Here is a 17,589-nt window from a genome sequence, read left to right on the forward strand (position 1 = left end):
ATTTTTTTGGTTTGGAACAGTTTCCATTAAAACTAATTGAATTCAGCTTTTTGTGGGCAATAATACATCTTAAGTGCATCATCACTTTGGAGGCTTTAAGAGAGACTCCCACTCAGAAGTGAGCACAGCATGAAATGTGTGGTTCCTTTAATGATGGCATTGAAGTCCAGCTCCTGAAGGCATAAAATAATTATTTTGTGGGTGGATAGCAGATAGAGGGATGATTACTAAATTACCATCCTCCTACTACTGCCGCTGCACAGAGAGATACGCTAGGTGCACTTTCACAGATGGTTTCTTGTCCGGCTTCACCAAGTCAGTGTGAAACTTTGACAGGAGAAAGTCCAGCGTGCCTCATACTGTATGTCATCCATCGTCCGGAGCAGACAGATGGCCTCTACACGGACTGAAAGACAATTTACTGCATAGCTAATCACTAATATTACACAGATACTATGCATGAATTCTTATTATTAAAAGTCTGCTTAAAATATGTGAATGTTAAACCAAAAATCAGGCTCTCGAAGGTTTTCTGAAGTAAGTGTCACAGCCGATAGTCACACAGAAACAAAGATTCCAGTGTAGTAAATTATTTATTTCATTATTAAGAACATAAATATCACAAGAGTGAGTCTTGATTAAAAAAAAATGATTTGGAGGAAATGGTAAAACTCGGATCCAGAAATCAGAAATAAAAAAAAGGAAATCACATTTCTTTCTTTTCTTTTCCTTCTTTTAAAGAATAAATGTTCTGAGTCTGTCAGACCAAAGAAGAAAGTGTTACAAACCACCCAGCCCAATTTGAATTAACACACAAAGAGCATGAACATATTTAACACAAACTACATAAAAAAAAACACGTGGGATGTTACCGGAATGAGCAAATACACAGATTTCAACAGTGAGCAGGAGTTAAAGGAGTTTGTTATCACGTTCAGACAGCAGGTAAAGAAGTCCAGTGAAGGCTGTGCTGTGTACCTCACTCTGCCAGTAATCTAAACTACATTCAAACATCGTCATCTTTCAGAGCTGAAATGAGAAAATTCAGACAACTGAAGGATCACACAAGATGGCAGCTGCAAAAAAAAAAAACAGGTGATGTCTGACAGTATTGCTAACACGTGCTTAGAAGCTGTCAACCATGTGTAGAGTACAATTATTCTGATCCATTTCATGGGCCGGTAGGTATTTGGATACAGGCGAGTGACTTCACACAGAAAGTGTCGTCCCATCAGATTTGTGAGAAGCTGCTTTGAGGCTTCTTCTTGCACCGGTGCAGTCAGGTTTTACATGAAGACCCATGGAGTTTTAGTAAAAGGGAAAAAATAGACCAACTTAAAAAAAAAAACATTACTTTATTATTACCAAGACTTACTTTCTTCATCACACCCAGACCCAGACACTTCCACCTGTTCAGCTATTCTGTTTTTCTAGTTATGACTGTTGAATAAATAAGAACTACTCTCACCTGGCTAACCAGGACCAACGAAAAGAAAAAGAAAAAAAAAAGACAAATTCCCCTTATGGAAACACAAACTTCATCATCAGAGAACCAAAAGAAAAACAAATCCCGCTGCAGCTGGCCGCCGGTGGTAAATCTGCTGCCAGCATGGAGAAAAAATGACCGCCATAATGATATTATCAAACTCGATGTTCCAAAGTACTTCAGGAGTTTCTTGAACTTCGTGTGGTTTTCATTTTCGTGCAAGCTAAGCTGATGAGATGCAGAGAGAGACGCTGCTTCTTGAAACATAATTGATCTCCAGCGATATAAAAACACCAACAACATTCATTTTTATCCCCCCGGAACTGAAAATCTTTCTCCAACTGAGAATTAAATTATGCTAAACTGACTTTAAAAGTTACAATTAGGACAAATTTATACAAGATTTTTAAAAAAAAGCATAGTTTTTATGTTGTGTGTCAGCTAACATGACTCCAGTTTATCAGTTTGCAGAGATGTTATGATGACCGTTACACCAGAGAGAATCTTATGCGGATTCGTTTCTATCAGACTTTGTTTAAAGTCTGTCGTTGGATTCAGCTGAAGACGGGAGAAGGCACTTGACAACAGTTTGCAGTCAACTCGAGTTTTGAACCTCGCCACCTCGAAGCTAAACGTGTCCCGCGTGTGATCGCGAACCATCTTGACCCCGCCGTGATCCGTATGCGGCGCGTGTCTATGTCAGTGACCCTGTGTTTTTTCAAATGTAAATCCACTTGTTCGTCTGACTCCACAATGGCGCTCGGGACATTTCATTTCCATTTTCTGTGGGTTTAGTCAGCGTTGAGGTTGTCTCTGTCAAGGTGATTCACGGCAACAACAACAACAGCAGCAAAAACAAAGTGTGAAGCTCGTCTTGCATCAGACCAAATGTATTCAGAAGCACATTTCTTTTTTACCCCCTTTTCTCGGGTTGGAATCTGCTTCTCCGATGCCTGTGGCAGCTCGGGGGTTGTCAGTGATCTTAGCCCGGGGCAACGTGCTGTTTCAGGGCAGACAACTCATCAAGGTGAGTGACAAGTGTTGGGGCGGGAACGATTCACTCTTCTGCCCCGAGGTGAAAAGTTGCACACTGTAGCTTTAACACTAAATCTTTCAAGTCGCTCTTTTTCTGGACAAATCTCAAAGGGTAATGATGTAAGAACTGCCAGGTTATAATCAGGGAAAAGGAGCTTTGAAGTAGTCACAGCTGTTCATTGACATCAGAGAATCCCATTACTCAACAAAATAAGTGCTGGAATAGAGTTTTTTTTTTGCTCTTACTTTGCAATGCGGTCCTGCAATCACACACGGCGGAGCTGCATACTGACACTGGGAGCATCCAGAGTATGTGAGCAAACATGTGAGTTTGTGACACACTAGATGTTTAATGAGGGTTTCATCATTTCACTTTCAAAATGGAGTCCAAGCTATCAGTCAGATACTATTATAATCAAGTGTGGCCCTTAAGTACGAGGACAGCAGCACACTGTTTGCTCTTTTGGCTCCATACTCTTATTGGTTTGGATGACTGCCAGCTTTCTTGCTGGCTTTACTTTGGTGGTATTCTCCGTGATATCGAAGGTACAGATTGAGTACAAGTTGGAGGAGTCTGCAGTGCACTGCCAGACCCTGGAAATTATATGAATTGTACATCCAGATCGTAATGTATATACCGGAGGATTCGGCCGGACAAGGAGAGCGAGTAAAAAAAATGGAATTATGTTCCTGCAGCAAAACTTTAAGGTCATCCAAAGAAAATTATTTTGGCATTTCATTCGGAGCTGTATCTCCTATTGAACAATGTGGGAAATAAACAAAACGATGGGGGAAGTGTACTTCATTTCTCTTTGAGGCAGATGAATGATTGTTTAAAACACTGAGCTCAGTTTTTAGACTTTTCCACCAACTATCTAAACTTTTGTAGCGTACCCGGACTGACTAACTACTACATTATTTACATAGACCGAAATCAGAACAGTGTGTCTGCAGTTTACATCACATTCAGTGGAAATACTGCCAAGACAACATTGCTACTGACTTAATAACAACATCTCAGTTGAAGCTGAAGAAAATAACTAAAAATGATAATGTACCATAATGTTTCTTTTCTTGGTTCTGACCAGTTTATGACTCTGGATGTCTGGACTGACTGGTTGGTTCGAGACGTGGATCATCAGTAAAACTGAGGGGGATTGAATGAAGCCTGGGTGTTCAAACAAGCCATCTATAATGGCACCATTGTGTCAATCAAAGTGGCCATGCTGTAAATTATGCACAACTTTAAGCCTTGATATAATCTGAACAGGTGAGTTGTGTCAAAATTCACTCTCTACAGTTCAGAACGGGGAAATTAGCTACAGAGACGAAAACTGTTTTTTGTACCAGGCTGTAAACATGTTTATTTCTGCTGTTGGACATTTGAACATGGGGACTTATGGAGATTGACTCGTCCAGTAACCAGCCTCAAGCTGTCACTAGAGGGTTTACAGTCTCTGACACTTCCACATAGGCTTCACTTCCCAGCCACAGAGGTTGCTGAATGAACCAAGTGGAAACAAAAAAGCCCGCCCTAGGCTATGTACTCGGATTTCCCCACCAGTCAGTCAGAACTGAAGAAGTTTCTTGGATGAGATCTACACGGATCTACAACCAAGTTACCCCAGATTTAACCCTTCTCAAAGAAAGATGCCCTGGACGACTGAGAACCTTCACAGATGTCAGAGGGTGCTGTAGGCCATGTTCAGTTTAATTATATGAGAATGAATTTATTGTAAGTGTTGATGTGTTATGGAAACTTCCCAGCAAGCATCTGGCCGACCCTTTCAGCCTTTTCATTATCTCATCCGACTTCGGTCAACGGTTCTGCTACACCTACTACGATGAAACTCAAGTTGGGATCTACGGGTCTGCTGAGCATCTCGCATTATAAAACAGCTGGATCCCGCAACAACATCTGTATTGGAGTGCTGCTAAACGCTGTGGCTGAGTTGAAGAGGTTACGCTGACATGCGCTCATTGCTCATCGAGGTTGACTTTCGCTATTGCTATCTATCACTGTAACCTGACCCCGATATGGGACGTGGGGCCCAAGCTCAACAGTACATGTCAAATATTTATTTTCTGTCATTTTAATTAGTTCTTATCACACTCATGTGCTCAAATGTTCGTTTTTCTGATCATTTTTGATTGTAATGAGCTGTTTGATGCTATAAAAAGCTGTTGGCTGAGCCCTGCTCGTGTATGGACGAGACCTTGATACGATAGTTTCAACCCCAATCACTACTGTGCAGACTCTGGCTCCAAATTATGGATATTTTGGCTTCATTTTTGTTCAGTGGCGACACGTCATCCATCTTTATATACAGTCTATGGTCCAGCAAAGCATTTAAACAGACAATAAACTACAACTGCTCATCTTATCTGTAAATATCTAAAAGAGTATTTTGTTTGCTTGCACTTAAAAAGATGCAGTTTGCCAAATCCTGAACCGATAAAAACCCACTCGCTGTAATATCAGTAGAAACAGTTGGTGTGTTCGCATCCACGGAAATATCTAGAGCAGCTTTGTGTCTCCAAAATGTCCCCAAAAAGTGGAGGGTTAAATAGCTACTTTTGAGAGCGAGGAAAGAAAAAGATGAATAAATAAAAAGGTTACATAACGTCTTATCAGCATACTGAAAATGTTCTGAAGAGAAACAGATGTCTCAAAAACTCCCACACTGAACACCCCACTGCACCTCCGTGTTACACCCACACAGGTGTTTTCACTTCTGTCGCCTGATTAGACCTCTCCTCAGGACCGTGTGGGCGACTACAGACTGAATTAATTGAGGTCTCCGTCTTTGTTGTACTTGTTAGACCAGGACAACTTTTGTCTCACAGCAGACAGTTTGACCTGTCACTGCGGGAAAAGCACGAACGTTACTAATGACATTTACGATGACTCTCGTTTCTATTCAAGTGTCTCGTTAAGTCATGATGGAAAGACATCAGGGGTCCAGTCGAATAGTCTATTTATCTATCTAATATTTACATAGCGCCATGATAGAGAGCCGTTTAAATTCTTTAAATGTTAAGGAAAGGAGCTACAATGCTTCCCTTTGTGTGGCAGCAACCAGAAAAAATGGATGCACAGACATTAAAAAACATCACTTTATTAAAACAGTGTGATGCAGACTGCAGCAGAGAGAGGAGGAATCTAGACAGACGTGTTGAAGTGATATATAAACATTGATCATGAGGTCTGATGTTACTCTACAGGTCTGTAGTTCAGTACAGACTGCAGACAGACGATATGAAACCTGCTCTGTGTCCTCACTGTGCTGCTTTAAAATAAACTCTGATGAGCTGTTTGTGTCTAACCTTCTCCAACTGTGACGTCCAGCGTCCTGCAGATCATCATTACACAAGTTACTGTTGATTATTAATCATTCATCTTTTGCCATAACTTGCTAATAATATGATTATATATGAGTAGACAGGAGGGTGAGCACGACCGACCGTTCTCTTTCAATTCTGACGGCAATAATGAAGTCATATTTTTTGCCGTGTTGTCCTCCATGAAAAACACAGGAAGAGCACATGGGGGGAAGTATCTTGGATGTGATTTTTGTAGTCCATCTTCTGAAATTTGTAGTTTCACCACAGATCACGTCAATAACATCCACCGCTGTATAACGAGGTAGCTTAGCGTAAGGGCAGTCAGACGTCCTCATGAATTCTCCTTCACATCTTTGGAAAACGTCACAAGGTCAAGGAAAGGTGTGAAGGAGAGGAGGTGTGTTTAGGAAAGGACATAGGAGGCAACTTTTATGACTATTCGACCGTACACCAGGACCCTGAAACTGAAGTCATCTAATCACTCATTATTATTACTCACACGTGTGACACATCAAAATGTCTTCTGTGAAAACGGCCTGATGAGTTTGATGACCTGTAATTCCCAGCATTGCGTTGCTCACCCCAACATTCGACTTCGGAATAACTGAAAACACCTGCGAGGGTGCGAGGTCGATGCTAAAGCTGCTAACAAAAAAAGAGTTCAGCTCCATAAACACTCAGACATCCTGCGTTTACACTCCAAGTCATTGAATTATACATGAAGCCCAAACATCAAACTCTGCCTTGTTGTCCAAGCAGCTGTCTATACCGGTCCCTGAGGTTACATACAGAATGTTTACGTAAAAAGTTATTCTTTCAAAAATCTTTACATCATCTCACTTTTATTCACCCGCAGACATTTTCCCATAGAAAGATCAAAGTATTTAAATAGATCAAAAATACATCAGGAGTGCATTCTTAGTGTTTGTTTGCAAACCAAACACACCTTTTTAAAGCATATATTCACATATTATGAACAGATGAGGAGACTAGAGACAAAAAGAGGGTAAGCATGTTGTAGTGTGCATCAGTCTGAAAGTCTTAGAAACCCTTAGAGACTATGTTGGACCCCCGCGGAGAGAGAGAGAGACAATCCTTTAAGGTGAGATGTGAGTCTTTGGCTCTTCTAAGACTTACTGGAACTGTGGCTTTGCTCCATTGTGTTGAAGAAGAGACAGATTCCTGCAGTCAGCAGCAGGTGCATGGACTCGTACAGTAATTTGGGTGAAAAGACGCTCCATATGAAGAGATGGTACCGCAGAACAGTTACCAACACAATGTAGGCTGCAGCTGGCACAGACCTCAGCAGGGCTAAACAGTAGCAGCCATGGCCGACTGCAACCGGGCTCCTGCGGAGAGGAAAAGGATTCATTAGAGGAGGAGGAAAAGCGCCGCGGAGAGCAAAGCTGTGAATAAAAGGCAAACTTTCTGTAGAGCAACACAGAAAAGTTTATATGTGAACCGAGGTCATCATAAGCCGCTTAATGTTGAATCAGTAAAGTTGCAGATTGTTTGATGATTCATAACCAAGGCTACAGTTTCACACTTTTTTTTTTTTTTTTAGCTTACGCATGTTCCCAAGAGAAGCGCCTGATCCAATTATCTTCTCACAATAATACGGATTGCTGGCAAATTCTGATAGAGAAGTTAATGACTTTAAAAATCCGCACGATGGGAGGAGATTAAGAGATGAAGATGTAAAACAAAACACACACACACACACACACACACACACACACACACACACATAAAGGATGCACTACACTTCATCTCTTTAGCACCGAAACACAAGTGCGTAAATTAACACAGGGACATTGTTCATTCAAAACAGGCAGGAGTCCCAGCTGAGGGGGAGGAACTTTGAGCCTTTTCCCAAGACGAGAGAGGTAGGAGACATGGGAAGAAGTCCAGTTCGGAGGTAGAAAAAAAATCAATCAAAGGGCCAGTTTAAAAGACTCGCACACAAACACAACGCTCATTTCTCTAAAGATACACAACGCCGGATAATCAATAACGAGCTCCTGAATGTTCAATAGAGGCCGACAGTTATGCACTCGTTGTTATGCTGCCCTCGTGGTCAGTGACATTTGAGCCACATTTTAGCCACCGATTACATTCTGGAGACGTTGGACAGTTCATTAGGATGAAAGTGGGAACCGATGCACCCGAGCGCCCCTAAACATAAACTACCAGTTTAATCCAGTTTATTATAGTTATTCCATCTAATGACTTATTTAGGAGTGAAAACAAAGTGATAATGTTAATATTGTGATGGTTCTGCTGCAGCAGGTGTTTCAGGAGTGACCGGACCACCATAGTTGGAATCGCCTTTGCTCAGTGATTTCTTCTCTTCGTCTTTCTTTCTCATGCATGGTTGTGTTACTGACAAACACACCCCATCTTAACTCCAGCTTTGTTTGTTCAGGTTTTCTTTCTGTTGTTTGATTTGGACAAAATTGGGGTCTCGTTTGTCTTTTTAGTCCATTGGGTGGCTGCATTTGTGAGTATTTGGTGCACTACACAGCGTAAGGCCTGTTTTCATTTTGTTATCACACTTTCTAAGGATATTTTTGGGGCTTCATTGGATAGAGACAGCTGAAGAGTGAGGATTCGAGGTAGCCCACGCTACCTACTGGGCTAACCGGTGCCCTGTCAGTATGTTTTGATACAGTACTGATAAATGGAAAGGTTGTCATGACGTCACTGGTCTTTGTTTGGGTTTCCCTGGGGATTCCCGATAGTGCGGCTTTTGTGTCCAACAGCAGGAAATAGGCACTTTTGTGTATGGAACCATTACTGCTAATGATGTTGGTGAGTATAATGTCATTGTAACTTGAAGGAAAATGGCGCGTGCTCTTGAGCTAAAGTGAACACTCAATTTGTACAAAACCCCCACTGTGCATTAGCAATCAGTTTAAAGGTTAAGCTCTTCAACTAATGGTGAATTCCCCAGAGTGGCTGTTTCATAAACAGCTTAAGTTTAATTCTGTGTTGGACCTCAAAGAGCTACTGGGTAGAGCAGCCGCCCCATGTGTGAAGGCTCAGTCCTTGTTGTGGAAGCCCAGGGTTCGAATCCGACCACTCATTCCCCGAGTCATTCCCCGTCTCTCTCTCTCCCCACATTTCCTGTCACTCTTCATCTGTCTCTATCAAAATAAAAGCTTGAAAAAGCCCAAAAAATAATCTAAAAAAAAAAAAAGAGCTACTGAAACATCAATGTGCAACCTCTCGGGTCGGGTTCTTCATTTACAGGTGTTTCTCTGGTGGTAACAAACACTGACAGGTGTCATCGCTGATTAACTGAGCTTCAGTAGATCTGTAGCTTTCACACGTTAGTTCAATCTTCCAGAACTGTGGCTACTTTGATATACAGTATGTTGGTGTTCATGTTTGCTGCTTGTGAAACACTGTAAAACTGACACTGCCCCAACTCTGACTGACTTCCTTCAGTCACTGTCCTTCGGTACATTGCGTTTAAACTCATTGTTGCACAAAGGATCAACTACACAGTGAAAACCTAAATAAACGAGGACCTGAATCTTCTTTTTACTGTTTGTATTCCTGTCAGAATATCTGACTTTTTTTCCTCCCTGATTGGCTAGTTTGGAAGGTCTACAGTGATGATGTGCACTAAAACAATAAAATCCAAATTACGAGACTGCTTTAAGTACAATTTGAGTGTATCGAGGGAGACCCGTTGAAAAGCTATTGATCAAAGTCCATTTCCAGTACTTGCCCTGTGGTCGAGATGCTGATGGTGCAGAGTGAATCCTAAATGAGCTCCAGTACATGAGGCTATTTTAGAGATTCATTTGTCACTATGTCTGAGTGCATATTACAGGTGGGGTTTCTGTGGAAAGCACCACGCTATGAATAATAACGAAGAAAGATGGTCATGTATCCTGCACTGTAACGCTTACTAGAAGGATTGAATGTGACGCTGCAGAGTTCAGTGCAGCACTACCGTGTTTGTAACACTCACATTATTAGATACACCTTTCTAGCACTGGGTTGGACCCTTGTATATTGACCCTTTTGGTCAATATTGACATAATGGCATCATTTGTTGGCTTGCTCATCCATGATGCAATCTCCCGTTCCACCATATCCCAAAGGTACTCTAATGTATTGAGATCTGTTGACTATGGAGGGCATCTGAGGACAGTGAACTCATCATCATGCCCAGGTATCCAGTTTGAGATGATCTGGGCTTCCTGGCATGGTGTGTTGTTCTGCTGGAAGTAGCCATCAGAAGATGGGGATGAAGTAATGAACATGGTCAGCAACAACACTCAGGTAGGCTGCGGCGTTTAAATAATGCTCAGTTGGGACTAAGGGGCCCAAAGTGTGCCAAGAAAATATTTTCAACACTGTTACCCCACCACCACCAACCTGAACCGTTGACACAAGGCAGGATGAGGTCAATGCCAACTTCTGACCCTACCATCTGAATGTCACAGCAGAAATCGAGACTCATCAGACCAAAATGTCCAAAATATTGGTGAACCTTTCATGTTCTTAGCTGACAGGAGCGGCACCCTATGGGCTCTTCTGCTGCTGTAGCCCATCTACTTAAAGGTTCGACTTGTTGCTCGTTCAGAGATGGTCTTCTGCGTATCTTGGTTGTAACAAGTGGTTATATGAGTTACTGTTGCCTTTCTATCATCTCGAACCAGTCTAACCATTCTCCTCTGGCATCAGAGAACTGCCGCTCACTGGACTCCGACCATTCTCTGTAAACCCTAGAGATGGTTGTGTGGTGAAATACTCAGACCAATAAGAAACAACCATGTCTTCCCCGTTCTGATGCTCGGTTTGAACTTTCAGTTCCATTTGCAACTCCTCTATTCTCAGGAAAGGATGATGGAGATCATTATAATCAAATCTGAGCGCTAAATGGCATGTTGGGAGGTCACAGAGTCAATTTCTGATAATCTTTATTGCCCACGTTCAATTTAACGGCAGGTCAGCCATGAACCAAAGCGTTGGATGGATGAATGGATCAACATCATCTCTAGAGGCTGCTACGAGCAGCACAACAATGATTTAAGATGAGTACAACTTATATACCCGCTCTGCAGCCTCATTTCTATGAGACATTTTTACATTAAGTGGTGGTGACTTTTGAGTGCAAGGCCGTCGCCTTCTGTCACCGGATATTTAAACAACTTAAGCAGGTTAAACTAACTGTTTTCATACAAACACCTTCCTCTGTGTACATTACAAGAGCATTTAAGTTTTGGCTCCATCAGCAGGGCAGCTGTTGCCCGGCCGCAGACCTCATCACTCAGCACTGTGCAGGGACCTCATGCTGAGGGGAAGCTGTAGTTACTGGCTACATTCACACACATACAGCAACCCCGCTGCTACTGGCCTCTCTCCAGTTCAGGTCTTACACTAGGTTAAACGGTTTACATGCATCTTTGATATCCTGCAAGTGAGTCTCTTAACGAATATACCTGTGCACCTGCACTGTCCCACCCAAAGAGGAGGATTCAGGAGGAAGAAGTATAAACACAACACTCAAAAATAACTGTACATAATAGTGCCTGGCGGAAAACTGGATGGTATTTCTACCTGTAATTATATACATACACAACATTTAGCTAACTATTTCAAATCTGTATTTATAACCCTATCAAAAACTATTTTTAATTCATACCTGTTAAATTACGTTTAGCTATTTATCCAATAAAGTGTAACTAAACCAGCCAAATTTGAAAAGCACATTTTAAAAATGTGGCAGAGGACAGTCGCTATAGGTGGCTAGTGATAGACCATCGCTCGGTGTAGCAGGAATAAAGCTGGGGATGGAGGTTGGTGACAAAAAGCTGCCACCGTATGTCACCTGCCTCCGAAAGCAGTCAATAGTGAAATTCAAATGCAAAAGTTGAGTTTAAACCAGTAGAAGAAGGAAGATTTACATATTCAGAGCTGATATTTTTAGCTATTTTAACCATTTAAGTTAACCTTAATTTATCCAATTTATCTCATCCCTAATTTAACCATTCATCCATTAGTTATAGCAGTTCAGTGATGTGTTTCTTTTAACAGGGCATTATGGTCCAAAGTAAAAATCTGTACTCATTACTCCCTTAAAATATTGTGGCTTGGTCTGGTGGTATGTTTTCAGCAGTGCAGTGAGCTGCTGAATGATCACAGAAATGTGATAAAAACTACAGGCAGCACTGTGTCTCTATGATCTTCTCGCTATTCCATGACTTCATGTTGCTGCTTGTCACTTTGATTATGGAGGCGGCACTCATACACAGATACATAAGCTACAATACAGTGCAGAATTGAGTATTTATAGGATATAGTTACATAGACACAATATGAAAATCTTGATGATAACGAGCCATACTTTCCACGTGGATTAACCCCAGGGTACAAACAACCTTGGATGGATATCACAGCAGTGGAGCTACTTTTAAACTGACACTTACCGGTCTCTCTGCGAGCTGAGATGGCAGACGAGGTGACACGCCCAAAGCAGGGGCCCTGCGTAAGTGCTAAGGGCTGTTAAGAAGATGGCAGGTGCTTCTACGTAACTTTCCAGCCCAACGAAGCCGACTGAAATGTCGACGGTGGCAATGTTGTTGGAATTGCCCTGCAGGAACGCAAAGAAAAACTTATTTTAGCATCGCCACGGGCACAGGAATAACTTACCCCGTATACAGACAAAAAGGAGTACACAAAGATCTGTGGGTGAAGCTTTGTAAGCATTTCACAGCTGTAAAGAACTAGCCCTTTGCTTTATCATCATTACTCTGAGCTTCTGGCAACTTCCCAGCCGCACAGTTGTTTGTGTTTTCCAGTCCCTGACCGGAGCAGCACGCACAGTTTTCTGTCTGGAGCTGGACTCTTGTTAGAGCCACTCAGACTACTGTGTATGTGTGCATATGTGCGTGTGGCCAGCACGCACATTTTGTTTTTTAAACGACAGTATATTTCTGGCTTAAGGCAAAACAAATGTGCATGCACTCGGAGTGAAAATATCAGACATTTCCAACCTTATTTTCTTTTTTTTCTTGTTCAGAGGTTTTCATCTCAAGCTTTAGAATATTTTATCACTGCAATGCGATGAGGATTTATCGCCACAATATAAAGAGTGTTTGGTTCTGTAAATGTGGGAGATATAACAACAAAAAGAAATGCAATAATATATCGCAAGTGAAAAAAGGCAGAAAGCTGAATAACTACGCTGCCATGTAGAAATATGATATAGATTTTTTTATGTAGTTGTATCCCCACAAGCTCAGCCAGCATGTGAGAGATCATTAAAGAGAAGCATCTGCCGATATCTGTCCCTACAAAGTTGTCATTGGATGATTTACAGCATCTCATTTTGCTTAATAAATTCAATTTCCACGTCTATAACAAGTGATAATTACATTTAAAATGCACTGTGATTGTAAGGCTGCGGTATGTATGTTAAAATGACTTTTCTTTGTGCAAAGATGATCCATAAGCAGCATCACGTAAGATGTATTTCCCCTCTGTGCAGACATCTTTCCTCGCAGATGAAGAGAACATTAACAGCTGCTTCCATTTTAAACAAACACACAGTGAATATCAGCGAGCAGGTTTCAAGGCCGCATATGGATATTTTCTGCTTGCTCGCTTGCTGACATCCTGCTGTGATCATTCATATGTATGTATATAGGGGTGTCATTCTCTGCAATCTCAACAAAAACGTATCGCCTATGGAGAAAGTACAAAATGTTTTAGGACAAGAAAAAAAAGTTTGCATCTCTGCTTTTTCGCAGATGATGTGCTTCTGTTCGGCTTCATCAGACCGTGACCTTCAGTCAGCACCTCCCTCCAGTCTCAGGCCGTGGTGTTCTGCTGGAAAATGGTGGAATATTTACTCTGGGTTGGGAGCGAGTTGCTGCCCTCGGCAAAGGAGTTCAAGTGCCTTGCATGATTTTTTACGAGGGATGTGTTGGTGCGGCGTCAGCAATCTTACAGACGCTGTACTAGACCGTTGTTGGGAAGGCAAAGCTCTCAATCTTCCTCATCTATGGTCACAATCTTGTTGTGACCATAGATGAGGAAAATTGAGAGCTCCTACACCAGGTGGTGGGGCTCAGTCTTAAGGAGTTCGGACATCCAGAGGGAGCTCGCTGACAGGAGCCAGTTGAGGTGGTTCTAGCATCTGATTAGGATTCCCTACAGGCATCTTCCTTTGCAACTGGGAGGAGACCCTGAGGCAGACCGAGAACCCACTGGAGGGAGCATATAACCCGTGTTGCCTGGGAATGTCTCAAGACCCCAAGGAGGAGCTGGACTGTGTTTTTAGGGAGAAGGATGTCTGAAGCATCAAGCGTCCCGTTAAACCTGCTGCCACCGCAACCCAACTCCGGATAAGTGGAAGAAAATGGATGGATCAGGCAAAAGTGATAACATACAATGTCTGAATACTGATGTCTAAAAGTAATGTTTAGCAACCTGACTAGTGTGTGTGTGTGTGCACCAAACTACATCACCTAACAGAAATTTCTCCTCTAAGTCTGCTGTATGCCAGCTCATTGAAAGAGCCCATCTTTCAGTTCTGAGCTCTGAAAACCTCCATGTGGTGAGTTGCATCTGAATTCATACCTGTGGGATGACTCGTCCCCTACGCATGCAGCAACAACAACCTGACTCATTTCTAAAGACCTCCTTGCTCCTTTACTGACCATCTGGTGATAAATCCACAGAAAATCCACTGCAAAGCCTAACTCGTCCATCACTCCAAAAGATCAAGACGGCCAAAACGTCTCCTGTGAGACAGTTAATTCATCATGTGATGTGATTTAACTTTTTTGTGACACTGGTAACTGTCTACATCTGAGGTTACCTGGAGCCCTTCCCATAATCTTCTTGTGTTTTTGTGTGTTCGGATGCCAAAAATAAAACAAGGACACTTTGAGAACAACAGCTTTCTGCCAGTATTTAGAATAAAACATCTGAAGAAACACAACAGAAGAAAAAAAAAACGAATACGGTTCTAGACTGTACAATAATATCTCACAACTCCCAGAGCTTTCTGATCAGCCGTAACTCGCTGATTAGATTTTAATTCAACATAATTTTGATTGTTTCTGCATTACTTTTGTTCCAGAACGGCAAACTTAACCCACTGCTTTACAGATCCATTATGGTTCCAGCTTCGTTGGGAACGTTATTACTCAAAGGTCTGTAATTACATGCCTGGGCGCCTACACTGAAAATTGTCTGGTGGCGGTCTATTCCCGAGCCCATCAAAGTATTAATGACCCAAGGGTGATGACGGTTATTAAATTGTTAGCGATGTAGATGTTCCGTCTTGACAACAATACACATCTGCTAACCAAATATCTGTCTAGGGTGGAGGTTAAACCAATAGGAAGGGATCATGTCTGCCTTTGAGGAACAATCATAGCTCACAGCTCATAACACCTCAACAGGAAACAACTGGTCCATTTCACCTTCATGCCAGAGCTGCATGGAAGTAATACAATTTACACACTTCCTCTTGCCCAGAACTGCACCGATTACAGTATCCAACGCTTTATCGGTGGTGATAGCTTTCCTAAATGTTGCTACACTCCGTGTCAGAGCGTTAAATTAGATGTCTCTTACGATCAGACAAGAAAATCTCGCTGTTTTGTTGTTCCCTGAAGTTCCATTTATAGATACGGGATGTGGTGACTTCGGCTCTGATACGCATCTTCAATCCTCTGTCCGTTCGGCGTCAGCGCCGATACATATTGCAGCTTGTGAAATGGGTTGTACTTTGTAAACTGGTAATGGCTTAATGATTGTTTTTTTAACTGCAAGATTTATTTTATAGATTTACAGCAGAACTTTACTGATATGGGCGACAGTCAAAGTATATTTGTAGAGGGAGGTTTCAAAGAGGATTGTCTTTGTGTCCGTACATGGCAGTAACTGCAGTTATCTTACTGTATGTTCTCATGTTGTTGCTGACTGAGGTGAACTCTGCTGTCTTTAATCACTTTAATTCAATGGGAAACTCCCTAAAACAACTCAATGTGCCAACTTGTGATAGATCCAACTTGTCTTGACTTAACCAGGGTTGGAAATAAGGTCATAGATGTATTATTGATACACTATAAACAAAGGGGCCTGTCATTAATAAGTTGGGTTTGATCATGCCTGATTTTGGACTTCCCACATCCAATAGATATGATTATTGTTGCTTACCTGAAAGTAAAAGAAGGCCTGACCAAACCAGTAATGCATGATGGTGGTTTGTGCTGCGTCATAGTGCAGCTTCTTCCAGATGAACTGAGCCATGAGCGTCTGGATCAACAGGCAGCAGCAGAGGACCGGCAGGTTGTGAGCGCGAAGCAACAGCGAAACCAACAAGACCAAGCCACTGTAAATCTCCCATAATCCCCTGCTCTTCAACTTGGCATCTGCTGTGATGATCTGCGATCGCAGAAGGTCCTTGGTGCCGGTGAAGAGGATGCCCAGAATGAAGACGTAAACAAAGCGGGCCTCCACTGTTCCCCTAAAAAGAGAAACATGTCATTTTTTATTTTTTTGTATTTGCAGGAAGCCAGTATTGATTTTCCTCTACAAAACCTCCTCGCTCAATATTCAAGTAATTGTGGTAAGTGACTCTGGGATGAGGATTCTGGCAGCCTCGCTGTACACGTCCATGCATTTCGGCAATTAAAATATCCAGAAAGGTTTTGGGACATGATGAAGATGATTTAATTCATACTTGATCTAGCAAATGATAAAACTAAAACGCTTTTTATCAAATAAAGGTGACAACAAAAGCTGTAAAACAATGACAAAAGCAAACTATACAAGGAACCAAAACAATAACCTTCTGAGGACGGAAGACAGATAGTCTACACCTGGACAGGTCGTGATGTTGCATTGAATATCAGCACGGCTGACTCAGTCGTAGGCATAAGGCTGCAGGCTGAATGCCAAAGTTAATCACAGCATGCTGATGTTAACTGCTGATTGTATCATGTATGGAACCAGTGAATTAAAAGTCAGTCGACAGTCGCTTTGGTGGAAATATCAGTTCTTTTATCATCTTGAAGTTCTGATAAAATGTTTGTTTTTGTTTATATATTATATAACTTCTTTGGATTTGTGTTTTTAACGTTACACGATTTTACAGACACGTAAAGGAATTGTTAAAATGTCATATCTCTTGATGGGAGTTTGGTCTAATAACATTTTGTCAATTGTTAATTGTGTTAAGATTGTCTGACATTGACTGCTGTTAGTTAGTTATTGGTTTGATGACTGGTTGTGTATTGATTACTGGTGCTGCTAATGAGGTTTATTATCAGCTGATCGTATTATCGCAGTATGCAGTGTGTGTGTTTTTAAACTACTCGTAGAAATATGTTCATCTTTTGTGGTGTAAAGTTTATTTAAATCTAAGACAGATGACTGTAATCTACAAAGTTCACTACTTTGATTAATTTCATATCCCTGTCTCATGTTAGTATTTCTTATATTTCTGTAACTCATAACCCTTATTTCATTCAGCTTGCAGTGTGTCAATGTAACATTAATAATTTAAAAGGTATGAGACTCGGTGACTCGCCTGAAGGAAAACAGACTCACACCCATCACTCTGTCTCTTGTGTTTTCTGCATCTCAACATTTTCAGAAACAGCATTATCATATTTTTAGTGTATTTAAAGATCATGTGACGTTTTTTTGACATCGAAAGCTGCGTTTCCACCTAAAGTATCCATAAC

General features: G+C 41.6%; 1 protein-coding gene across 1 annotated transcript in view; it reads right to left on the reverse strand.

Annotated features, from left to right (window-relative positions):
* Positions 1 to 574: 574 nt before the first annotated feature.
* Positions 575 to 17,589, reverse strand: part of pigg (phosphatidylinositol glycan anchor biosynthesis class G (EMM blood group)) — a 63,270-nt gene continuing 46,255 nt past the window's right edge. Inside the window, exons 11-13 of the mRNA XM_010732859.3 lie at positions 16,058 to 16,367; positions 12,313 to 12,476; positions 575 to 7,215 (exon numbers count right to left, since the gene is read on the reverse strand). Of these exons, the coding sequence (XP_010731161.2) occupies positions 6,993 to 7,215; positions 12,313 to 12,476; positions 16,058 to 16,367 (697 nt within the window). The 3' untranslated portion in view covers positions 575 to 6,992. The remainder of the gene's footprint in view (positions 7,216 to 12,312; positions 12,477 to 16,057; positions 16,368 to 17,589) is intronic.

This window comes from Larimichthys crocea, chromosome I (assembly GCF_000972845.2).
Source record: "Larimichthys crocea isolate SSNF chromosome I, L_crocea_2.0, whole genome shotgun sequence".
Taxonomy (NCBI): domain Eukaryota; kingdom Metazoa; phylum Chordata; class Actinopteri; family Sciaenidae; genus Larimichthys; species Larimichthys crocea.